This window comes from Trachypithecus francoisi, unplaced genomic scaffold (genome assembly GCF_009764315.1).
Source record: "Trachypithecus francoisi isolate TF-2019V2 unplaced genomic scaffold, Tfra_2.0 Lachesis_group10, whole genome shotgun sequence".
Lineage (NCBI taxonomy): Eukaryota > Metazoa > Chordata > Mammalia > Primates > Cercopithecidae > Trachypithecus > Trachypithecus francoisi.
The window spans coordinates 39,012,312-39,039,075 of NW_022681455.1; the positions used below are offsets into that span (position 1 = coordinate 39,012,312).

General features: G+C 39.9%; 1 protein-coding gene across 1 annotated transcript in view; it reads left to right on the forward strand.

The window, feature by feature from the left end:
- DNAH8 (dynein axonemal heavy chain 8) overlaps positions 1-26,764 on the forward strand; it is a 334,964-nt gene that overhangs the window by 234,520 nt on the left and 73,680 nt on the right. The window contains exons 80-82 of the mRNA XM_033217044.1: positions 6,188-6,309; positions 10,607-10,725; positions 12,498-12,700. Coding sequence (XP_033072935.1) covers positions 6,188-6,309; positions 10,607-10,725; positions 12,498-12,700 — 444 coding nt within the window. The remainder of the gene's footprint in view (positions 1-6,187; positions 6,310-10,606; positions 10,726-12,497; positions 12,701-26,764) is intronic.

The following is a 26,764-nucleotide window of genomic DNA, read 5'->3' on the forward strand; positions in this document are numbered from 1 at the left end:
CACCCCAAAAAGAAAGTGGCATTTGAGGTGGACCCTGAAGAGGTAGAAAAGAGGAAAACATTCCATGCTGAAATGAGCAGCATAAAAAAGAGAACGAGTGGAGAACATCTAAGTTGTAAGAATCAGTCTGGTTTTGTTGAAATGAAAGGTGGATATGGAGGCATACTGAGAAATAGAGCTGGACATATAAACTGGTGACATACTGTGGAGAGCCTGGGTTCCCATAGGAAGCATTTTCTTGATCTGGTAAGAAACAGGGAGTTGTGTAAGGTGGTGATGTGATCATTATGGTCATTTAGGGAGGTGAACTTGGCACACGTGTAAGGATCAAAGAAAAGAGGTTCAAAGGAGTCTCTTTCAATCTTCCCAACTGCAGGAATACATTCCCAACCTGGGGTAAAGGCAATGAGAATATCCAGGGAGACAAGGGTATGAGAGATTAGGGAGGTAAAATGGCAAAAACCGATGCATACAAGAGCCAAGAGAGCAGGCAGAAATGAGTCTGTGATTTCCGGTCTATGCAGAGATTTCTGGTCTGGTTGGTTGGAAGAGGAGCTGGTTTGAGGAGGATTGGAGTGGGGGATTTCTGGATGTGATTTTAGGACCTATTTAGTCAGAATAGGCCAGATTTTGCTGGCATAAAAACAATCCCAAAATTTCAGTGACTTAACACAACCAAGGTGTACTTCTCATTCATGTTACCTCTCCAACACGCTGTTCTAGTCACTCAGAAACCCACATTGCTTCCGTAACAACTACTGCAGAAGGGCAAGGATGTGGCAGACTGTGCACTGGCTCCTAAAAGTCACCCCACAAGTGACACATGTCACTTACGCTCCTACTTCCTTAGCCAAAGCCAGATATGCAGCCACATCTCACTTCAAAAAGAGCAGAGAAATGCAATTCCTCATGTGTTTGAAAGGCAGGGAAACAGTTTGTGACCAGCTCTGATGACTACAGACATGTGAAATTTGAGCTATCCAGAAAAAAATTAGAAAAGATAACCTAGGCTGGGTGCAGTGGCTCACGCCTGTAATCCCAGCACTTTGGGAGGCCGAGGCGGGTGGATCACAAGGTCAGGAGATCGAGACCATCCTGGTTAACAAGGTGAAACCCCGTCTCTACTAAAAATACAAAAATCAGCTGGACGTGGTGGCACATGCTTTTAATCCCAGCTACTCGGGAGGCTGATGCAGGAGAATCACTTGAACCAGGGAGTCAGAGGTTGCAGTGAGCTGAGATCACGCCCCTGCCCTCTAGCCTGGAGACAGAGCGAGATTCCATCTCAACAACAACAACAACAACAACGTAATCTAGGCAGTCTGAGAGAAGTCAGGCAGTTACAAAGATAGGGCACAGAAATAACAACCAAAGCCATGGGAATGAAAGTTAATCTAGGGAAAAAATGTGGAGGATTTCTAACCCACAAGGTGATAGGACCTGCTACATTTTTGTCCTCTGCAGCCTACTTATAATAAATGGGCAGTCACCGATAACTTCTTACTCTTTCTCTACTTCATTCAATTCCTTCCTCAGATTCAGGTTAGATTACCACTGTGGAAACTTTGCAAACTATTTTGCATCATCTCTGAAATTTCTTCTTTGCGCCTTTTTCATGAACACAGGTTTTATTTCTGGTAGTTCCAAGAAAGTTGAAATGTATCATCTGGTTCATATTTTTTTCACAGGTCTCATGCACTTGGGGAAGTTGGTTTTTTAAGGCAATGTGGTATGGTACAATAAACACTATCTAGGGTGGGGAGGAGGTACTACAGAGAGTGTCCAGATGTATGAGGTTTTGGTCTTGGGGATGTTTAAGTACAGTAAGTGAATTTACCCAATCTGGAAACCTACTTTACCTCATTTCAAAAATCTTTAAGCCCTCACTTGGACTTGGGATACAGTCCCGGTGTTGTAGGACACTGAGCAGAGGGGTAGGGGGCATTGAAGCATGCTGAAATCCAGGCAGCAGTGACAGCAAAATGACGCCCACAATCTGGGGAAGCCTTCTATCTATGCACTATGGTCTGAATATTTGTGTCCCCTCAAACTTGATCGGTTGAAATCTCACCCCACAAGGTGGTGGTATTAGCGGGTGAGGTCTTTGGAAGGTGATTAGGTCATGGGGGTAGAGCTGTCATGAATGGGGTTAGTGCCTTTATGTAAGAGGCCTGAGGGAGCTCACTCCCCTTCCCACCATGTCAGGACACTGTGAAAGGAGACCAGGAAATGGGCCCTCACCAGACACTGAATTCGCCAGGGTCTTGATCTTGGACTCCCCAGCCTCCAGAGCTGTGAGAAATAAACACTTCTGTTGTTTCTAAGCCACCCAGCCTATGGTATTTTGGGATCGTGGCTGAACGGACAAAGATACTGTGCAATACGAGGGGAGGAGAAGCGTACTTTTGAATCTTTCCTTACTGGTGAGCTGGCTTTGCTTCCTGAATGCCATCTGCTAATGTGACCCCTGAGAAGGAGGCCCATATGACATAGAAACGAAGAAGTGGGAAACCTGGTGCCTGGGTCCACAATGGATGCTGGGAAGGAAAAAGGAGGTCAGAGGTAGAAAGAGGAGGTCAGGTGCAAAGATCCTCATCTCTTCCTTGCCTCCTGAGGGAGGTGAGAAGGGGAGAGGGCCAGAGAAACTCTCAGATAGGAGATGACCCTGCATTCTGCCCAGTGTCACACCCACCATGGAAGCAGGGGAGTAGCTGGATGGGCGAGCCTGAGGTTTGGCAAGTAGGAATGTGGCAACATTCAAGGGTTGAGAGGGCTGGCACGCTGCAGAGACTGGAGGTCAAACAAAATATTTTAGAGAAAGAGAAGTTTGTACCTGCAGACAAAGTACCAATGCCAGGAGCTGGGGCAGTGATTGCAGCCCAGGGCCCCGACAGACAGCATTTGTCGTAGCTCAGAGGATACAGTACAGGGACCCAGCCTACATCTGAGGCATGGGAATCCTGGAGGGCAGCCTGCAGACCTGAGGCATGCTTCCCACCAAGACATAATCCCACCCCATCTCACCTCTCCCACCTACCAACCAACCAGACCAGAGCTACCGTGAAAGAGACTGGGTTATTTGAAAGAGGGTGAGTAAATCAGAGGAGACCGAGAAATACGGCAACACAGTGGGGAGGGAATTTGTCAGGGAGGATTGGATTTGTTACAGAAAAATAAAGAAGGCTGAACACATGGGTTGTGGTGTTAGCACATTTGTGACCCCATTTCATAAAATTGGAGTCAGGGAGAACTATATTGTATAGGGCCAGGAGAGTCAGGGAGAGGAGTTTGGATTTAATTTAGTTGGCAATAAGGAGCCATCGAATGTTTTATGAGCAGGGATGTGGCATGAACAGAACAGTGCTTTAAGAAGATTAATTTGGGATTGTATGATAGGTTGATTGGCAGCAGTACAATTAGCTCAGCAATAAAAGAGTTTTTAAACAAAACAAAATTTGTTTTAGTTTTTAACTGGCTTACATTTTGACTGAATTATTCTTTAAAAGATGGTATGACTTTGTTTTTAATGTTTTTTTACAAAGTTAACAAACATGATCCTTAGATCATAGATACTTTACAAAATCATTTTGAACTCAAGGGGGAGAGTGGAGGAGTTATTTATCGTAGCAGAAATGTTTGATTTCCCAAGAGTGACAGGTTTTTCGGTTTGTTTGTTTCAATTACTACTTTCTTTCTGCAATATTTGCAAGGTGACTTTGACTTTCTTCTTCAACCAAAAATGTCAGAACACTTTCAAAAATGAAATGGATACCAGGCGCAGTCCTGCATTATAGAGCAATGGATTTACCTTTCTTCCCTGCCTGGTTATTTTAGAAAGATATTATCTTTCTTTTGTCATAGACGTGTGTACAGAAAGACACCTTAGGTGGTCTTTTCTTGCCTTCCAAACTGGACTGGACCTGGGCCTTCCAAGCGGGGAAAGAAAAAGAGAGAAAGAGAGAGAGAGAGAGAGAATGTCAGAACAACAGCTAATGATTACATAGCTCTTATTATTATTCTAAACTGTTCTAGGTACATTAACGTATTTAACCTTCGCAGCAGCCAATCTGGTAGATTCTATCAGACATCCATGTGGCAGATGAGGAAACTGAGAGGGATTCATGTTTTTTTGTTCAAGTTTATGCAGCTAATAAGTGGCAGAGCCAGGATATTTTGGGGAATAGGAAGGGCCATCATTGTTCTAATATGTTTGGAAACACAAAGATAGCTTAGATTTCTTCTCCTGGTGTCTCTAAAGCTCAGGATTACATAAAAACGTTTCTTTGGAAACAACCAAGAAGAAAAGGGGTGAGTTTGTCTCTGTACCAGGGCTGCAGGTGGCTCTCTCTAGTGGCTGCTTCTTGCACCAGTGACTCCTACAGTAGCAGTAATGGTGCTCCAGTGAGACCTGCTCTGTCTCCAGGTTGCAGAGGGGCCGACAGTGAGAAGAAGGTTTACACATTGTTCTAAAAGTGTTGTTGCACTCAGAGCCACAGATTCCCAAGTCCCCTGTGGTGGAGGAAATGGGTTTACATGAAAAAAGTACTTTAGTTCATACAGCTACTCAGGACGATGCTAGATGGGGAGAGCAAAGACCTGTAGTTCCCCCACACCCCTTTTTTGGTCCATGAGTTGATTTGTGAACTGGAAGGAATGAGTTCTTAAGGAAAATGATAAGATTTAAAAGTTCAAGAATCACTGTTTTGCATACATCTGAATTAAACAACAGTGGAGCTGGAATTATGATACGTTACTAAAGACATGCAATAGAGGAATTTTGAAATTGTAAATATCATCATATATTTCACTGGAAAATGCTGGGTATGCCCGTCTGACCCGAGATTTGCTTGAGAATATGATTAATACTATAACTCATTCTCCACTGGACTCAAGCTCTGTAAAAGTCAGGGTCTGGTTGGCTTTTCTCTGCTATATCCCCCAGTGTCTGGCACATGTCAAATACCTAGAGGGTGCTCAATAAATATTTGTTCCATCAGTGAATGGATAAATGATTTAAATATTAGTCATCCACTAAAAAATCCATAGATCTATTATAATATCATTTCCTCCTTCACTTCCTTCCCTCCCTCTTTTCATCCCTAGCCTCCGTTTCTCCCACCCTCCTTCCCTACCCTAACCCTAAACTTAAGCATAACCCTAACCCTAACCCTAACCCTAACCCTAACCCTAACCCTCCGTTTCTCCCACCCTCCTTCCCTAACCCTAACCCTAACCTTAACCCTAACCCTAACCCTAACCCTAACCCTAACCCTAACCCTAACCCTAACCTTAACCCTAACCCTAACCCTAACCCTAACCTTAACCATAACCCTAACCCTAACCCTGACCTTAACCCTAACCCTAACCCTAACCCTAACCCTAACCCTGACCTTAACCCTAACCCTAACCCTAACCCTGACCTTAACCCTAACCCTGACCCTAACCCTGACCTTAACCCTAACCCTGACCCTAACCCTGACCTTAACCCTAACCCTGACCCTAACCCTGACCTTAACCCTAACCCTGACCCTAACCCTAACCCTAGCCTCCGTTTCTCCCACCCTCCTTCCCTAACCCTAACCCTAACCTTAACCATAACCCTAACCCTGACCCTAACCCTGACCTTAACCCTAACCCTAACCCTAACCCTAACCCTAGCCTCCGTTTCTCCCACGCTCCTTCCCTAACCCTAACCCTAACCTTAACCATAACCCTAACCCTAACCCTGACCTTAACCCTAACCCTAACCCATCCATCTGTTTATCTCTCTCTTTGACCTGGTAACAAGTAGTATTTAATGGCAAGCTTCTGGAGGAGTAATGACTAAGAAGTGATATTTAAAATCCACACATGAAAAGATCAACATATTCGTTGATATCAAATTATAAATTTTAGATCGTTAAAAAATAAAAAGCAAACAAATATAATCACTTGAGAAAAATTCTTTGCAGGGAAAAATGACAGAGTTGTTATTTGTACCTTATAAGATGGTATAAATCAGTAAATAAAACACTAAGACTTGAAGGAAATGTACCGAAAAGCCCCCACATTTTCTGCAATATTATTATTTTCCAATTTTCCCATATTTTCAGTAATGTGGCTATCTTGCTTTTATTATTTGGAGAGTACATTTCTAAAAATGAAGTACAGGCTCATGCATTTCACCCCATCTGATGCTCTTCCCCAGGAGGAGCAGCTCTGGACCTGAAAGCCTGCCCTCCCAAGCCCTATCGCTGGATCCTTGACATGACTTGGCTGAATCTTGTGGAGCTGAGTAAACTTCCACAATTTGCAGAAATTATGAACCAGGTAATACAATAAAGGGCTGGTTGAAAGTGCAGATCTGCAAACCCAAACATACCTGGGCCACTTAAACTGGGGCTTCCTGGCAGCAATTCCTTCACCCCAAAAAGTCAACCCAGTAGTTTGGATTTGAGGCTCTGTGGCTGTCTGGGAGAGATCTTGGACAGATGGACCTCAGGGTTAACCTCTTCATAGTTGCAGGTAACTATGTTTTCCTCCTGTGTGGGGGGCATGGGTCATTTTTATATGCCTGTTTGAGTTGCTGCTGGAATCAGAACCAGTAGATGGACCGTTTTATTGTAGACGACTCGTGCTTTTACACTGTAACTTCTGCCTATGATTAAGTGATTTGTGCAGATTTGAATGTGAGTCAAATTAAGCGGTTGAGGTCCCTCTAAAAAATTAATTATTTTAGTGGTGAAATATAATGGTGAAAATGGAGAAATAGGTGCCGATTTGCCTGTTGTTTTTTTCTTATTTGAAAATGTACATTGATTACTGTGGATTAATTGTTGAGTCAATTGTTACTGGAAAACAATGGTGCAACTCAGAATAAAGATAGCTGTTTTTTACTGGGATCTGTTGGCTACAACTGCCTGTCACTGAGGGAGCCTGCAGTTTCCCGGTGTCAGATGCCAATAATCATCTCTTTTCTGTGGTCGCTAGTGACTGACAGATGGGGCCATAGGTAGACTGCAGGTTGGCAGAGCCTCATGCTGTAATCACCAATCCCCCGCCCAACATACTGTGTTAGCTGCCTCTGTTTGTTTAGTGGCATTTCTGAAACATTATGTAGACTCTACCTACTCAGCCTGGTTGGGTCAGAGTCAATTGGATAAACTCACTGGGTTCCATCTGTGGATGGACAGTGAGCTTTGTTTTGTAGTACAACCACAGATGAGTCCTCCAAGCCCAAACAAATGCTTGGAAAAAGAAAGTGATCTTGGGCTGGGCGCAGTGGCTCACACCTGTAGTCCCAGCACTTTGGGAGGCTGAGGCAGGTGGATCACGAAGTTGGGAGTTTGAGACCAGCCTGGCCAACAGAGTGAAACCCTAACTCTACTAAAAATACAAAATATTAGCCGGGCGTGGTGGTGGGTGCCTGTAATCCCAGCTACTCGGGAGGCTGAGGCAGGAGAATTGCTTGAACCTGGGATGCAGAAGTTGCAGTGAACCGAGATCATGCCATTGCACTCCGGCCTGGGCGACAGTGTGAGACTTCGTCTCGGGAAAAAAAAAAGAAAAGAAAAGAAAAGAAAAGAAAGTGATCTCGATCTGGTCAGCGATTGGGTAAGGGAGACGGTCAAGAACCACTGGAAAAATCACTAGAAGCTCACGCCCTCTACTGATGATTTGCATTGATACAAGAATATTTATTATTGTTTGCCTCTGCCAACTAGATGTTAAGTACTCATGAGGTAGAATATAGTAGCTATTACTACTTCCAATGGGATAGGTACTTTGCAACAATAACGCTGCCACAGAAAAGCAGAGTTATTGACCCTAATTTATAGATGAGATAACGGAGATTCAAAGAGGTTAGGTACTTGCCCAAGACCCCATTGCCAATAAGTGGCAAAGCTCATGCTCTTCCCATGCCATCATGAGTTATTTCCTTCCCACTCCTCTTACACCACTGGACGGACCAGAAGTGGAGTGAGGGGCAGTTCTCAGGAAGGTTGCAGAATTTCAGTGGAGACCTGCAGTCAGGTGGCCATCAGTCTGGCCTGCCTGTGGGAAGGAAGGGAGGAAGCAGACGATCAGTCTCCCAGCTGAGTGGGTATCAGGAACTGAAACATCATAACCTCAAAGAGATGCTTCCCTGACCTTGGCATCCCAGGCCAAGGGCCAGGAAAAGGAATGAGCAATAGAGGTGGACATACAGAGGCTGGAAGTCATCTTATCACCCATCATGGCTGCAGCTCACCCTAGAAGCTCTACTGTGGTCAAGTCAAAATTAGCAGGTGGAAGGTCAGTAGGCAAAGAATAGTCTTCCGATTTCTTCCTGTGCCCCAGCCGCAGTTGTGGAGGAGACCTGTGGGGGGACATTGTGGGCAGGTGCAAGGTAAGGCCGGCAACACTCAGGCCCTGGCATGCAGGCAGCTTCTTTGAGGGTGGCCAACCAGAGAGAGCTGATACAATCTTCAGGAGATAGATGGCAGTTGTGAAACATTTCAGAAATCCCCTTTATTTATTTATTTATTGAGATGGAGTCTCACTCTGTTGCCCAGGCTGGAGTGCAATGGCATGATCTTGGCTCACTGCAACCTCCGGCTCTCAGGCTGAAGCAATTCTCCTGCCTCAGCCTCCTGAGTACCTGGGACTACAGATGCACTCTGCCACGCCCGGCTAATTTTTTGTATTTTAGTAGAGTCGGAATTCCACCGTGTTGCCCAGGCTGGTTGCAAACTCCTGAGCTCAGGCAAACTGCCTGCCTCTGCCTCCCAAGGTGCTGGGATTACAGGCATGAGCCACCAGACCTGGCCAGAAGTCCCCTTCATCTTTTAGTGCCCCAGGGACAAAGTGGGAGCAACTGAGTTACAGAGTAACTGTTCTGTTATTAATTTATACTCTATCTGTATCCTGTATGATGAATTGTTCACACTATAGATATGAGACTTTGGACAGTTGTTTACCCTGTCTATGCCTCAATAAAAAGTAGGGGTCATAGAGGAAAAGGTGTAATCCTCAGGTCTGGCATAGGGCATCTGTTATACGAGCCTTTGCTATTTGCTATTATTGCTTACTGTGGCTTTTTTATTTTTATTTTTTTGTTTTTGAGAGGGAGTTTCACTCTTATTGCCCAGAGCTGGAGTGCAGTGGTGCAATCTCGGCTCACAGCAACCTCTGCCTCCTGGGTTCAAGTGATTCTCCTGCCTCAGCCTCCCGAGTAGTTGGGATTACAGGCATGTGCCACCACACCCAACTAATTTTTTAAATTTTTAGTAGAGACTGGATTTCTCCATGTTGGTCAGGCTGGTCTCGAACTCCTGACCTCAGGTCATCCGCCCGCCTCGGCCTCCCAAAGTGCTTATAAGCATGAGCCACTGTGTACCGTGGCTTTTTAAAAAGCACACTTACGTAACCCAGCCTGATTGTTGCTGAAGAGCAGGGATAGGCTCAATAATCTGTAGTTTTTGTACTTAGTCTTGATGGCACTTGGGCTGCAGTGAGCACCTTTTAATGCCTCTGAAAACCTGAAGTCCTTTTCATGCTTCTGAACTTTAAGACCAGCTGTTGGAGAGACTCCTTTCATTATTAGGCTTTAAGTCTCAAGGTGGGGAATCACTAGGAAAATAAAAGTTTTGATTTTTTTTTTTTTTTTTTTTGAGACGCAGTTTTGCTCTGTCCCCCTGGCTGGAGTGCAGTGGCGCGATCTTGGCTCACTGCAAGCTCTGTCTCCCGGGTTCACGCCATTCTCCTGCCTCAGCCTCCTGAGTAGCTGGGACTACAGGCGCCCGCCACCGCGCCTGGCTAGTATTTTTTTTTTTTTTTTTTTGTATTTTTAGTAGAGATAGGGTTTCACTGTGGTCTCGATCTCCTGACCTTGTGATCCACCCGCCTCGGCCTCCCAAAGTGCTGGGATTACAGGCACTTGGGCTGCAGTGAGCACCTTTTAATGCCTCTGATAACCTGAAGTCCTTTTCATGCTTCTGAACTTTAAGACCAGCTGTTGGAGAGACTCCTTTCATTATTAGGCTTTAAGTCTCAAGGTGGGGAATGAGCCACCGCGCCTGGCCAAAAGTTTTCATGTTGTCATCTATTATTATTTTTAAGTAGAGATCAACATTTAAAGGTCGGGTTATCAGAATGCCCTGTTAGTGGTTCTCAACTGAGGGTAATCTACCCATCCCCGGGGCATCTGGCCATGTCTGGAGACATTTTTGATTGTTAGGACCCGGGTGGAGGGTGCTGCTGGCATCTCCAGTGGATAGGGATGCTGCTAAACATTCTACAATGCCCAGGACAGCCTCCCACAACAAAAAAATTCAGATCCAAATGACAATAAAACCAAGCTTGAGAAACCTTGATGTGTGTTTCTTCTGGCCCAGTCATTTGGTGCAGTTAACAAATGATCCTAATTGTAGCGCATAATGTAGAAAAATAATGGAAGAACTGGAAGGGAATAGTAATATCCACGTTATTCAAGTCATTGATCCTGAAGAAAGGTTTAAACTGTGCTGTTGCGCTTGAAAAATTATCTGCCTGTAAAGAATGACCCTCTCAGGTGATTCAGAATCCTTTCTAATATATTCCGATTACATACAGTTCTGTGACTTGCTAATTGGCTTGCTTCTTTTAGATATCTCGTAATGAGAAGGGGTGGAAAAGCTGGTTTGATAAAGACGCTCCAGAGGAGGAAATTATCCCTGATGGATATAACGATTCACTAGATACCTGCCATAAACTTTTGCTTATCAGGTGAGAACAGGCATTATCAGACCTAGAAGCATCACTCATAATATTGCTAAATTGCAGATTTTATCTCAGTGAGTTTACTTCACTGTATCTCTGTCATTGAAAGTAACGGAAAAAACCTCAATTACTTCTGTGCCAGCCTAATATTATAAGAAGTGTATGTACTTCCAAATTATGGCTTTGGATAGCAGTTCTTCAGTTCCTTGACAAGCAAAATAAAATGGTAATGGTGGCAGGGAATGATGTATTTTGACAACATATTAATGATAGTGCTTTTAGCAAAAAGCGTGAAAAAATATGCTTTTATTGTTCGCTTTGTTCATGATTTACCATTGAGTATAAATCAGTTATTGTTGAATTTATTTCTTTAAAAAAGCAGACCTCACAAAGTTATAGGACAATTAGCTTATAAGCTAAAGTTAAATTGCATTTGAGAAAAAAACCAATAATATTGCACTGAATTCGAAATATATAAATGCTACTTTTGGCTATAAAATGGAAACAAAAGTTTGAAATTGATGTTAAACAAGAAAATCACCCTCTCTTTTCACATTTTACATTTTCTCACTATCCAGTAACTCCGAGACCTTCCACATTGAAAAAATCAGTGTGTGTGTGTGTGCACGTGTGTGTGCGTGCACGTGTGTGTGTGTGTTTGTATGGTGGGTGGGTAAGGCAGAGGAGTAAAGCACGGGAGATGAGACCCTACATGAAAAATGAGAGGCAGAGATATTTTGAAGCGATTTTTTGTCTTTTCTAATGTTACACACCTAAGTTTGCATTTCTTAGAAAAAGCTCTTTCTTAGACATTGTCACCCTTCAAGAGTGGCCAGAACAACACTAATGTTGACCTCATAGTCCACAGAGTAAGAAAGGGCTCCTTTTTTTTTTTTTTTTTTTTTTTTGAGACAGAGTCTTGCTCTGTTGCCCAGGCTGGAGTGCAGTGACACGATCTTGGCTCACTGCATGCTCTGCCCCCCGGGTTCACGCCATTCTCCTGCCTCAGCCTCCTGAGTAGCTGGGACTACAGGCGCCCGCCACCATGCCCAGCTAATTTTTTGTATTTTTAGTAGAGACGGGGTTTCACCATGTTAGCCAGGATGGTCTCAATCTCCTGACCTCGTGATCCGCCCGCCTCAGCCTCCCAAAGTGTTGGGATTACCAATGTGAGCCACCGCACCCAGCCAGGGCTACTTGGTTTTATTGGAACACGTGTCTATTTTTTAATCCATCATTTAAAAATTAGATCTATGTCAAATAGTACAATATAGTAGCAAACAAAACAAAACAAACAAAAAAAACAAAAAGAGTCTGTGGGGCTTGTCTGTGCTTTACCATATCAGTATTAAATGACACTATCCAATGTGTCTGTGTGTGTAGAACTTGTTATGGTGTGCATTACACAAATGGTATGCCACAAGTGCTTGCTGACCAACTTACTTTGGGCATCTTTGGCACATTGGTTCCTCCTTTGAAGGATGTGGCGCCTCAGAGTGTGTGGCAGGTCAGCCCCTACCATGTGTTGGAGCTGGTAGAGGACACTGTGTTGTTATGGGCTCTGCCCTGCTTCTTGCCAATGCCTGGCTGGCACCAAAACCGTGAGATTAAATTTGTGCTCATCCATGGATAGGAAACCTGGCCATTCCTCTTACACAGATGTGGAAAAGTAGGAATTAGCTTGTTGCCCTTTTGCTAATTAAATGTGTGTTTTTACTCAGATAGAAGAAAAAATGAACATGTTTAGTTTATTTCGCTTAACTTGTATTCATTTTTAGGTCATGGTGCCCAGACCGTACTGTTTTTCAAGCAAGAAAGTATATTGCAGATTCTTTGGAGGAGAAGTATACAGAACCAGTTATCTTAAATCTGGAGAAAACTTGGGAAGAAAGTGATACCCGGACACCTCTGATTTGCTTCCTGTCCATGGGATCTGACCCCACCAATCAAATTGATGCATTGGCCAAGAAACTGAAACTGGGTAGGATTAACAATCTACAAAATTTAGCAACACTTCCATATTTTAGCCCTGAATTTTGCCTTTCATAATTTTATAACTGATTCTTAGAAATATATGTAAAACTGAATTCAAAAAATATTAAACTTATTCCTCTTCCATCCTTTCATACCCCCTAAAGTGAGGGTATGATATAGGTATCTTTGTGTAGAGAAGAACACACTCATCTACCATATACTTTTTTTTTTATTGGTTGTGTTTTTAAGTTCTAAGGAGATAGCTGCATTGCATGGATAGCCGACTAAAAAGAATGAACGCACAACAGCCAAAGTTTATGTTATTGCCACATCTATATAAAATTACGGCAAAGTTTATTTTGTCACAAATTGAAAAACTATAACCATTATTGTAATGCATAGTAATTAGGGATTAATTATTTCATGCTTTCACTTAATAACCATTCAGTACAGGCAGTGTGCTAGATTTGGGGGTACAGAGATGAATACAAACACAGCTGGGAAAGACAGACATGTAAACATGTAATTGAGGACGATGTGACAGCTGCATTAAATGTTTCATAGAAGTGGCCATTCACAGGATTCGGAGCTACTCAGATTGCCTGGGATATGGGGGAAAACATCACATTGATGATATTAGAGTAGGAAGTTAAAGAATAGATAAAATTTACCAGGTGGGGTGGTGGGAGATAGAAAGTTACTCCAGGGGGAGGAGATGGGCAGAGAAGTTATAAACACAAAAGTGTTTATAAGTGTGACTGAATCAGTAGGATTAAAGGACAGGGATGCAGAGCACATCTTGACAGGATTGTGCCATCCTGTAAGAAGGACTCTTTATCCCTTCCTTCATTCATACTCTGAAAATCTGAATGTTGTTGACATTGCCTTTTGCAATCTTCTAGGTTCAGATATCTATATAACTTGTAGGATTAATCCACTCATGTCTTTTGTGTATTTAAGTGATTGATTGCGAATCACTAAATCTATCCTGTGAAGTAAAATTACATTAAATTTATTACATAGTCTACATAAGCATGATATAAAATCAATTCAGTCATGTCCATGTACTAGCCACCTGTCCCTGTGCATAAAACCAAGCTATGGTAGTATGGTCCATGTTCATGTCCTCTTTTCTCATCTTGACTTCACTCTATTTGTTGTCACCACACTGTTCTATATTCTCAGTGGATCAGTGTTCAAATGGCCATGGTCTTCTATCTGAACACTGATACCGATGCAAAGAGCGCTCAGGTTATATTGGAACTGCTCATGGTTAAGTCTCATTAGCTATCTTCAAAGTAGGCAGTTTTGCTCTAGTATTTACTGCAGCACACCAGCTGTCTGAGTTTATCTAAGTGATGCCTCTCTAGTAGCCTTACAGTTTGCAGATTTCTCTCAAATCTGTTGCTCTCTGGGTGTTTATGCAGCTGCTGCTATGCCTCACTTCTGTCTCTACACAGGTGTCTTTTTTCTCTCTTGCCACTTACCATTCTTCTCCACATGGCAGAGCATGTGGCTTCTGGTGGCTCATGGGCTTCAGTGCTTACGTGCTCAGAATGGTTCAGCACTCCCAGTGAAACTGCTCTTATTGTCTTGGTTCCAAGTCCCAATATCCAAGGAAGTAGCTCGTTGTCTTAGCTTTGGTCATGCACTCCTTTCTGGGCCAACCAATGAACTGTTGCTCTGGAGATAGGTTCCTAGTAGAAACCTTATGTATGAAGCTGGAATGGGGACATTTCTTAGAAGAAGATACAGTGCCTAGAAGAAGGAATATTCAACTAGAGTTACCATTTCAAATGTTGTAATTTAAGAACATAATCAAGAAATTCAAGATCTCCTTTGGGAGAAATTATAACTGACATTCAATGAATACAGAAGGGCAGACTTGTACTATCTCCTTGAGTGCTATCATACTGCTTTGCTTGGCAATTTGGTGATTTCCGTTTATTACTCCTACTTTACTTTTTCCAACAACAATCCAGGCTTCTATTGATTCCTTTATTAGGATACTGGAACAACATAGATTTGGTTTTGACACTGAAGGATCAAATGAATTTTATAAACAATTTTATTGCCAAATCATTTTAGCAGTATTAGGAAATCTCGTGTTGCTTGATGCTTTGGGTTGAAAGTCCCAAAGCTAGCTGTTAACATGGAACTATTACACAGACAGAGCAACATGTTAATGTAGTCTCAGCTATTAATATTTTATTTGAAAATCTGGATAATAATCATAGAATGCTTAAGGTGAATGTGACTGGAAATCTTGAAATCCAGTTACTTTTTTTTTTTTTTTTTACAGATGGGGGAAACTATGGTCTGGAGATAAGGCCCCAGACCTAGTCCGTGGCAGATCTGGTTCAGAACTTATGTCAGGAACCCCACTTCAGTGATCTCATTGGTCTTTCTTTTTCATTCCTTCTCATTGTTTTCATTGAAGGAATTAACCAGCTACCTGAAAGTAACATAAGGCTGGGACAGAATCAAAAAGTTTTTGTAGAAAAAGAGGAGAAGGGAAACTTTGGGTTATAGATATTGTCTTGTACTGGTCAAGATCTGTAGTGAGAAATCTGGAGCAGATGAACTCTGCACAGAGTACTGGGTATGTGGGCAAAGTGGAGAAAGCAGATGGATTTAGCATGAGAGCCCTTCTAGGAGCCTGAATAGGGGAGGAGGGAGGTCTCAGAGAAAGGATGGGCTTAAAAAGAACACCTGAAAACAAACAAAAGAGAACAAAAACATAAAACCCCCACAGGTACACAAAAGTAGAAGTAGAATAATAATATAAAAACTGAAATAATAATATGTACAGATGAAATATTTTAACATTTTAAATAGGAGAATGGCTTATAATTATAGTAATAAATTACAGCATCTCATCAAAATTGGCAAATTTATAGAAACATATGAGTTTAGAAAATTCCTCAGAAAAGGTAGAAAACCCTGAGTAAACCAATAAGCAAGATGAGAAAAGGTAGAAGTTTTAAAATTATTACATCAGCAAAGACTCTAGGCTTGGATAATTTTCTTGTAAGTCCTTTAAAACTTTCAAGGACTCTCACATGCTATATTCTGTTCCAAAAGATGGAAAAAGAGAATACATTTTCCTTTTGTTTTTGAGACAGAGTCTCATTCTGTCACCCAGGCTGGACTGCAGTGGTGCAATCATGGCTCACTACAGCCTTGACCTCCCAGGCTCAAGTGATCCTCCTACCTCAGCCTTCCAAGTAGGTGGGACTACAGGCACATACCACTACTACTAGCTACATTTTTTTGGTTGTTTTTTTGTAGAGGTGAGTTCTCATTATGTTGCCCAGGATGGTCTTGAACTCCTGAGCTCAAGTGATCCTCCCTCTTTGGCCTCCTAAAGTGCTTGGATTACAGACATGAACCACTTCATCTGGCCCATTTTCCTCTTTATTCACGTTATTCTGAAATAGTAAACCGACCCAGATAGTAACTGCATAAACGAAAGAAAACCAGCCAGGCATGGTGGCTCATGCCTGTAATCCCAGCACTTTGGGAGGCCGAGGAAGGTGGATCACCTGAAGTCAGGAGTTCGAGGCCAGCCTGACCAACATGGTGAAACCCCGTCTCTACTAAAAATACAAAAATTAGCTGGGCGTGGTGGCAGGCACTTGTAATCCCAGTTACTCAGGAGGCTGAGACATGAGAATAGCTTGAACCCAGGAGGCGGAAGTTGGGTTGCAGTGAGCTGAGATTGCGCCATTGCGCTCCAGCCTGGATGACAGAGCAAGACTCTATCTCAAAAATAAATAAATAAATAAATAAATAACTGTAAGTATCTTAACTAAATCACAAGCAAGTTGAATTTATAGTGACATCAGCAAGATGTCTCATATCCCTCTACATATCCCTCCCTCATATCCCAACACCACATCAGCAATTCTGTATCCATCTACAGATGAACTCTCTGCAGGAGCCTCAGGATATAGGTAGAAGGTTGTGAAACCCTATTAAAATCTAAGACCTAGGAGGGTTGTTTTGAGAGTACAAACTGACACCCAAGTGGCAGATCTGCCAGTTGTGCTTCCAGGTTCAAGCCTAGAAATGGCCCTGGTCCCCAAGGAGTTTGGCTACAGCCCTTTTTGGCCTTGAGCCTGCAACTAAAACCAACTGCCAAGGGTTGTAGGTGGAATCAGGCACACTAGTGTCTCGGTGGAGAGGCTTGTCTGCCTGCCAACATCGATCTTGGCAGTGAACTTGAAAGTTACCCTGTGGCTTGTCTCCAGCCACCCTCAGCTGAGGTCCCAACTCAGAGCTAACTGTGCAAGAGCCCAGAAGGAGGCTTGCTCATATCTAGCAGCCTGGGAGTCTGAGCCTCCAAGAAGGTCTCATCAACCTCTGTACCGCAGCAGATACCAAGGGTGCCCACTGTCAGCTCTGGCCCCTCCTGCTGCAGTCAGGGAACTATCCTACCTGTGCAGGGATCTACTGGGAGATACATGCCCTTCTGAGCCAATGAGATGAACTCTTCAGTCATCATCCTCCAGCATATCCCAAAAGGGCCCAGTCTCAGCTCCAGTCCCTCCTGCTGTAGTCAGGAAACTAATTTGTGCAGAGACCTGCTGGGAGACACACTCCCATCTGAACCAATTAGGTGGGCTTGCCAGCTGCTGTCCCACATCAAGTCCTAAAGGGGTCTAGTCTCAGCTCTAGCCCCTCCTGCTGCAGTTGGAAACTATCCCATCTGTGCAGAGACCTGCTGGAAAACAAACCCATCTGGGCCACTGGGACAGGCTTCTGGGCTTGTGTCCCTGACCAACTTTCTCACACAGTTCAGGCATATTGTCCCTAAAAGCAAAACAAAACAACAGCAACAAAAAAACTTGTTATAAATATCAGATTTTCTGGTAAGCCTCATGGTAATCACAAAGCAAAAACCTGTATTAGATACACTAAAACTAAAAAGTAAGGAATCAAAATATACTACTGGAGAAAATCACTTAACCCAACCAAGGGAAGACTACAAGAGAGGAAGAATGGAAGAAGAAAGGATCTACAAATCGACTAGAGAACAAGTAACAAAATGGCAGTAGTCCTTACCTACCAATAATTACCTTGAATGTAAATGGAGTAAAATCTATGATTAAGAGACACAGAGTGGCTTAATGGATTTTTTAAAAAAGACCCAGCTGCATGCTGCCTACAAGAGACTCATTTTACCTATAAGGATACACACAGACTGAAAATGAAGGATGGAAAAAGATATTCTATGTAAACGGGCACCATAAAGAGAACAGGAGTAACTATGCTTATATCAGATAAAATAGACTATAAGCCAAATACTGTAAAATGAAGAAGGCCATTATACAGTGATTAAGGGTAAATACAAGAGTGCACATGCACGCGCACACACACACACACACACACACGCACCCAACATCAGAGCTCCTAAGTATATAAAGATACATAAATACTAATATATATTAATGATAATAAAATGTATAATTAATAAAAAAAATTAATAGACCTAAAGGGAGAGATAGACTGCAATACAATAATAGTAGGAGACTTCAACATCCCATTTTCAGCAATGGACAGATCACCCAGATAGAAAGTCAATAAAGAAATGTTAGAGTTAAACTATACTCTAAATCAAATGGACCTAACAGACATTTACAGAACATTCCATCCAACAGCTGTAAAATATACATTTTTTTAAACAGCACATGGAACATTCTCCAGGATAGATCATATATGAAGCCACAAAACAAGTCTTAACAAATTTTTAAAAACTGGAAAACTACCAAGTATCTTTCTTGACCACAGTGGAATGAAACTAGAAATCAGTAACAGTAGGAACTTTGGAAACTGTACAAATACATGGGAATTAAACAATATGTTCCTGAATAACCAATGAGTCAAAGAAGAAATTTGAAAGAAAATTTAACAATTTCTTGAGGCAAATGAAAATGGAAATACAACACACTAAAATCTATGGAATACAACAAAAGCACTTCTAAGAGAGAAGTTTAGAACAATAAATGCCTATACCAAAAAAAAAAAAAATCACAAATAAACAACCTAATGTTGCATCTCAAGGAATTAGAAAGACAAGAACAAATTCAACTCAAAATTTGAAGAAAAGAAATAATAAAGATCAGAGTAGAAAATAAATGCAACAGGAATTTTTGAAAGTACAAATGATCAACAAAATGAAGCGATGTTATTTTTGAAATGATAAAATCAATACCTTTGGTCAGACTAAGAGAAAAAGAGATATGACTGAAAAAAAAAAACAGAGATGAAAAAGGAGACATCATAACTGATACCACAGAAATACAAAAGATCATTGAAGATTGTTATGAAAAATTATGTGCCAACAAATTGGAAAACTTAGAAGAAATGGGTAAATTTGTAGACAAATATAACCTACCAAGATTGCATCATGAAGAATTAGAAAACCTGAACAGCCAATAATGAGTAATGAGATTGAATCAGTAATTAAGTCTCCCTTAAAAAAAAAAAAAGCCCAGGAACTGATGGCTTCACTATGGAATTCTATCAAACATTTAAGGAAGAAATAATACCTATTCTTCTCAAATTATTTCAAACAATTGAAGCGGCTAGGAATTTTTTCAAACTCATTCTATGAGAGTAGCATTACTCTAATGTCAAAACACAAGGACACAACAAAGAAAGAAAACTACAAGCCAATATCCCTGATGAACATAGATGTAAAATCCTCAACAAAATACTAGCAAACCAAATCAAACAGCGCCTCAGAAAGATCATTCACATTGATTAAATGGGATGCATGGATATTTCAAGATACAGAAATCAATAAGTGTGATACATCACAGTAATAGAATGAAGGACAAAAACCATGTGATCATCCCAATAGACACAGAAAAAGAATTGGATAAGATTCAACATTCCTTTGTGATAAAAACCCTAAACTAATTAGGTGTGAAGGAATATACCTCAACACAATAAAGGTCATGTATGACAAATCCATAGCTAACATCATTCTGAACTGGGAAGAGTTGAAAGGTTTTCCTCTAAAATTAGGAACACAACAATGATGCCCACTTTCACCACTTCTGTTCAACATATACAGGAAGGTCTAGCTAGAGCAATCAGGCAAGAGAAAGAAATAAAAGGCATCCAAGTTTGAAAAGAGGAAGTCAAATTGTCCCTATTTGTAGATGGTATATATGTAGAAAACCCTACAGATGCCACCAAAGAGCTGTTAGGACCAAAAAACAAATTTAGTAAAGTTGTAGGATACAAAGTCAACCTACACAAATTAGAGTTTCCATATGCCAACAGTGAACTATCTGAAAAAGAAATTTAAAAAGCAATCCTATTTAAAATAGCTACAAAAAATAAAATACCTAGGAGTAAATTTAACTAAGGAGGTGAAAAATCTCTACAATGAAAATTATTAAACATTGATGGAAGAAGTTGAAAAGGACACAGATAAATGGAAAGATATCCTGTGTTAATTACTTGAAAGAGTTAATATTGTTAAAATATCCATACTACCCAAAGCAATCTACAGATTCACATGCAATCTCTATCAAAATACCAATGTCATTTTTTATGGATAGAAAAAAATTCTAAAATTTATATGAAACCACACAAAATCCCAAATAGCTAAAGCAGTCTTGAGCATTAAAAAAAAAAAAAAAGTTTAAGGCACCAAACTGCCTGGCTTCAAAATGTACTACAAAGCAATAGTAACCAAAACAGGATGGTAGTGGCATAAAACCAGACACATAGGCCAATGGAGCAGAATAGAGAAACCAGAGGTAAACCAACTTATCTTCATTTACAACCAACTTATCTTCAACAAAGTTGCCAAGAACATGTAATGAGGAAAGATCAATCTTTTCAATAATGGTGTTGGGAAAACTGGGTAATTATATGCAGATTAATGAAACTAGATCCCTATTTCTCACCATATACAAAAATCAAATCAAAATGGATTAAAGACTGAAATGTAAGCCCTGAAATTGTGAAACTACTATAAGAAAACACTGGAGGAAATGCTCCAGAACATTATCTGGGAAAATATTTTTGTGTGTAAGACCTCAAAAGCAGGCAACCAAAGCAAAAATAGACAATTGGGATTACCTGAAGCTACAAAGCTTTTGCATGGCAAAGGAAACAATCAACATAGTAAAGACATAACCTAAAGGATAGGAGAAAATATTTGCAAACTGTGCATCTGACAAGGTGTTAATATGCTGAATGTATAAGTAACACAAACAACTCAATAGCAAAAAAACAAATAATCTGTTTATTAAAGTGAACAAGAGATCCAAACAGACATTTCTCAAAATAAGACATACAAATGACAAAGAGATATATGAAAAGGGGTTCAACATAATTGGTCATCAGAGAAATACAAATCAAAACTACAATGAGGTATCATCTCACCCCAATTTAAATGGCTTGTATAAAAAAAACAGTAACATATGCTGGCAGTGATGTGGAGAAAGAAGAACCCTCATACAGTATTGGTAGAAATGTAAGTTAGTACTTTGGAGAATGGTATGCAGGTTCCTCAAAAAACTAAAAATAGAACTACCCTATGATTCAGCAGTTCTACTGCTAAGTATATATCCAAAAGAGGTGAAATCATTAGGAAAACTTTGAAAGGATTTTTTTTTGTTTTAAATATAAAATAAAAAAAGCAAAGGAAGTGAAATCAGTATGTTGAAGAGGTATCTATCTGTACTCCCATGTTTACTGTAGCACTATTCATAATAGCCAAGATATAGAATCAACCTAAGTACCTATCACCAAATGAATGGATTAAAACAGGCAGTACATATACACAATGGAATACTATTCAGCCATGAAAAAGAATGGCATTCCGTCATTTGTGACAACATGGATGAATATGGAGGGCATTATGCTAAATGAAATAAGCTGAGCATAGAATGATCTCACATTCTATGACAAGTACCACATGATCTCACTCTTGAGAATCTAATAAATTTGATCTCTTATAATTGGAGTAGAATAGTGGCTACCAGAAACTGAGGGAGGGTAGCGGGGAGGAAGAATGATTTCTAGTGTTCTATTGCACAGTAAAGTGAATAGTTAACAATAATTTATTGTGAAAAAAATAATATATAGTCCAAAATAGCTAGAAGAGAGAATATTGAATGCTCTTAACACAGGGAAATGAAAATTATTTGTTGTGATGGATATCTTAATTAACTGATTTGATCATTACACAATGTATACATGTGTAATGTGTACATTACCCATAAATATGTACAATCATTTTGTGTCAGTGAAAAACAAAATATGACTTTGAAAAGGAAGAATTCAGTAGAACATCAAAAAATAACTTGCAAATGATAACGTGCCTTCACCAAGCTGGAACACATGGGCAAATAGCAGAAATATGCAGGATTAGGAAATCTCATCACAACAAGAGAAAAACTTTTCCTTAAGCTATCATACTGTTATGATAGGTGCTATAAAAGCCATTTTATAAAAATTCAACACTTATATTTGACTTTTGGAAAGTGGGAACAGAAGCATATTTTATTTCTGTGATAATGATTGTGAACCCCAAATGTCATGATACTTATTGGTGAACAACTAGAGACATATCCATTAAAGCCAAATACAGATGTCTGCTATTGCCACTGTTATTTAGCATTGTGTTGTAGAAGATATGGCTAATGTATTGAAAGAATCATAAATAAAAGATGTAACTACTGGAAAGGAGGGACAAAATCAACATTGTTCTTAGACAACATAATTGTCTAACAAAAAACAAATGAATCAATGGAAAAACTATTAGACTTAATAGTCTAATAGTTCAGTGAGGTGACTGTTTACAAGATAAATATATAAAAAATGATGCTTTCTTATAAAATAAGATATAAAACTCCTCTTAATTATAGCAATAAAAATAAAACTGAGAAATAATTTTTAAAATACTCATTTAAAGAAAACTATAAAACCTTCTTAGAGACATAAAAGTAGTTAGAATAAATGGAGAGGTGAGCCACATTCCCAGTATAGAGATTCAATATTGTAAAGACGTCAATATTCTCTAAATTAATCTATAAATTGAAGCCAAGTCTAATTGAAACTCAAGCATCCTTGTTTTTCTAGTTGGATAGTAGAGGGATATTAGATCTTCTAGAAGTGTAAATGGACAAGAATAGCTAAGAAAGCTTGAAATGGAAAAAAATAAGAATAATGGGGAACCAGCACCACCAGATTTTTAAAACGTTATCAAATGGCAATAATTTAGTCATTTGCATTGCAAACATTGATAAATATGGAGCAAAATGAAAGGGCCAAAATTAGATTCTTGTATGTACAATAGCTTAATATGTGATAAGATTTGTATTTCCAATCAGTGGGGGAAAAATGGGTTAGAGAGTAAACAGTGTTGAGATAGCAGGTTAACTTTGGAAAACACAAAAGTGTTACCCCACGTTAAACTCTAAAATAAATTTTAGGTTGACTAAGGCATTAAGTACTTTAAATTAAACTATAAAAGAAGAAGAAGAATATATTCAATTAGCTATAGTATATATTCAGTTAGTTGAGTGGCCAAGATTTTCTTAATCATAATACCTGAGTCTAAAACCAGAGGGACAAGATAGATAATGTGACTGGATGAATTTCGAAACATCTGTATGTTATAAAAAGGAGTGAAATAATGGCATTTGCAGCAACCTGGATAGAATTGGAGACCATTATTCTAAGTGAAGTAACTCAGGAAAGGAAAACCAAACGTATGTTCTCACTCATAAGTGGGAACTAAGCTATGAGGATGCAAAGGCATAAGAATGATACAATGGACTTTGGGGACTGGGGAGAAAAGGTGTGAGGGTGTGAGGGATGAAAGACTATGTATTGGGTAGAGGGCACACTGCTCAGGTGATGGGTGCACCAAAATCTCAGAAATCACCACTAAAAAACTTATTCATGCAACCAAACACAACCTGTTCCCCCCAAAACCTGTTGAAATAAAAAAAAATCTGTATGTCAAAAGCACCATAAATAAAATAAAAGCACAAAAAAACAAGGATAGGTGTGTGGGTGGGGGACTATAGCATTCCATTTCAATGGGAGACACTGGGAGTCCTTTTTTGTATGTCGTGAATTTTTAAAAATGATTTGAATGCTGTATCCAAACTCTTCTCCATGTATGAATTCCTCCTAAGAACATATTGAGAGATATACATCCAGATTTATATACAAGGGTGTTTCATCTAGTGCAATTATAATACTGAAAAATCAAAAATGTCTTAAATATATAAAAAGTTATTGATTGAGAGAATGGATTTGACATGATGGAACACTGAGCTGCCATTAAAAACTGTTTTTCAATAATATTTGATGACAGGAAAATGTTCACAGCATACCATTGGAATGTAGAGATATAAAATGATCTATAGGCTGGGCATGGTGGCTCACACCTGTAGTCCCATTACTTTAAGGGGCTGAGGCAAAGGATTGTTTGAGGCCAGGAGTTTGAGATCAGCCTGGCCAAGCATAGCAAAATCCTGTCTCTACTAAAAATGCAAAAAATTAGTCTGGCATAGTGGCACATGCCTGTAATCCTAGCTACTCAAGAGGGTGAGCATGAGAATCTCTTGAACCCGGGAGGTAGAGGTTGCAGTGAGCCAAGACTGTGCCACTGTACTCCAGCCTGGGTGACAGAGCAAGATTCTGTCTCAAAAATAAAATAAAATAAAATAAAATAATGTATAATACATATATACATATATAAATTTTAATATAGGTAGGTCTACAAACCCTTGGGGCCAGATATGCTTCAGAAATCAGAATGTTCTGGTTTTTAGAAGGTAATATTCCATATGTTATATAATACACTGCAGCTAAGGTATAAATATTCAGGAAGATAGGAATAAATAAAGACTATAAATAGCCTCACATCTGTTCAGGAGAGCTTTTGCCTCCAAAATGATTGACCGTTTTCAGAGCTTTCTGAATTTTTAAATGAAGGTAAGGGATTGTGGATTATGCATATTAAAAGGATTAGAATAAAGATCTCTAGGGAGGAATATTGGTGATTTTTATTTCCTTCTTTATATGCTCCTGTATTTTTTAAACCTTTTAATGTGAACATATATTATTGAATCAGAAGTAAGTCCAAAAAAAAAAAAAAAAAGGTGGAAGAGACACAAGCATAATTTTGGAAAGGAATATAAAGGCAGTCAAAATTTTACTAAAGTCTTTCAAATTCAAACAATTAAAACAAAACCTAAACCACCAAAGTGGAATTATACTGTATCACTTGTAGCAACACTTCCTCCATTGTTTCCTGCATACACGCTTCTCTTGAGAGTCCCTCTTATGATGTCTTGACAGTCCTTGCCCCCACCTCTAAAAACTCAGCCTATGCTGTTTCTTGTCTCATTGGCCCCTTTCCTTCCTTGATTTGGAATGTTTCTCACTTTTTCAATGCCAAGCAATCGTTTTTTTCCCCAGGCCATTCAGAAAAGATATATAATATTTATTACCTTATATTAAATGAAGAAAGATTACAAATCAGTAACAATCTTCCACACTAAGAAACTTAGAAAAGAAGAGCAAACTAAACTCAAAGCAGTCAAAAGAAAAGAAAGAATAAATATGTGAGCAAGAAAAGCCAGAAAATAGAAAAACAACAAAGAATCAAGAAGCTAAAAGTATCTTTTTTGAAAGATCAATAAAATTGACAAATGTTTAGCTAAACTAACCAAGAATAAAGAAGATAAAGTGAAGATTACTAAAATCAGCAATGAAACAGGGACGTAACTATTGACCTCACCAAAATTTAAAAACTCCTAAGGGAACACTGTGAACAATTATGCCAACAAATTAGATAACATAGATGAAATGGAAAAATTATTAGAGATAACTATTGAAACTGACTCAAGAAGAAGTAGAAAATCTGAATAGAGCCATAAGAAGTATGGAGATTGATTCATTAATTAAATAAAAAAATCCCACAAAAGGAATCTCAGTCCCAGATGGCTTCATTGGTGAATTTTAGCAAATTTTTAAAGAATAGCACTAGTTTTTCTCAAGCTTTCCTAAAAAATAAAAGAGGAGAGAACACTTTTAACCCATTCTGATACCAGTATTACCATGATACCAAATGCAAAGACATCACACACACACAAAAAACTACAGACTATTATCCCTTGAACATAGAAGCAAAATTCTCAACTAAAATATGATCAAACCAAATGCAGCACCATATAAAAACATTACACACTATGACCAAGTGAATTACTCCCAGGAGTATGAGATTGGTTAAACATATGAATATCAATCAATATAATATACCATATTAATAGAATAATAGACAACCACATGACCATCTCAACAGATGCTGTCTTAACTTATTTGAGCTGCTGAAACAAAATACCATGGACTGGGTAGCTTATAAGCAGCAGAAATATATTTCTCATAGTTCTGGAGGCTGAGAGTCCAAGATCAAGACCCTGGCAGATTCGGTAGCTGATAAAATCAGGGCCTGTTTCCTATTTTGTAGATGACTTCTCATTGTGTCTTCACATGGTGGAACAAGAAGTCTCTCTTGGACATCTTTTATAAGGTACTAATCCCACTCTTAATGTCTTGTCACTTCCTAGCACCATCACCTTGGGGTTTAGGTTTCAACATATGAATTTTAGGGGAGCATAAACATTTAGTCCAATGCAGATGCTAAAAAGCATTGAAAACATTGATAAATATGCTTAGTGAACTAGGAATAAGAGGAAATTTTCTCAACCTGATAAAAGGCACCGACATAAAACTCACAGTTAATATCACACTTAATGATAAAAGACTGGCCGGGCGCGGTGGCTCAAGCCTGTAATCCCAGCACTTCGGGAGGCCGAGACGGGTGGATCATGAGGTCAGGAGATCGAGACCATCCTGGCTAACACGGTGAAACCCCGTCTCCACTAAAAATACAAAAACTAGCCGGGCGAGGTGGCAGGCGCCTGTAGTCCCAGCTACTCGGGAGGCTGAGGCAGGAGAATGGGGTAAACCCAGGAGGCGGAGCTTGCAGTGAGCTGAGATCTGGCCACTGCACTCCAGCCTG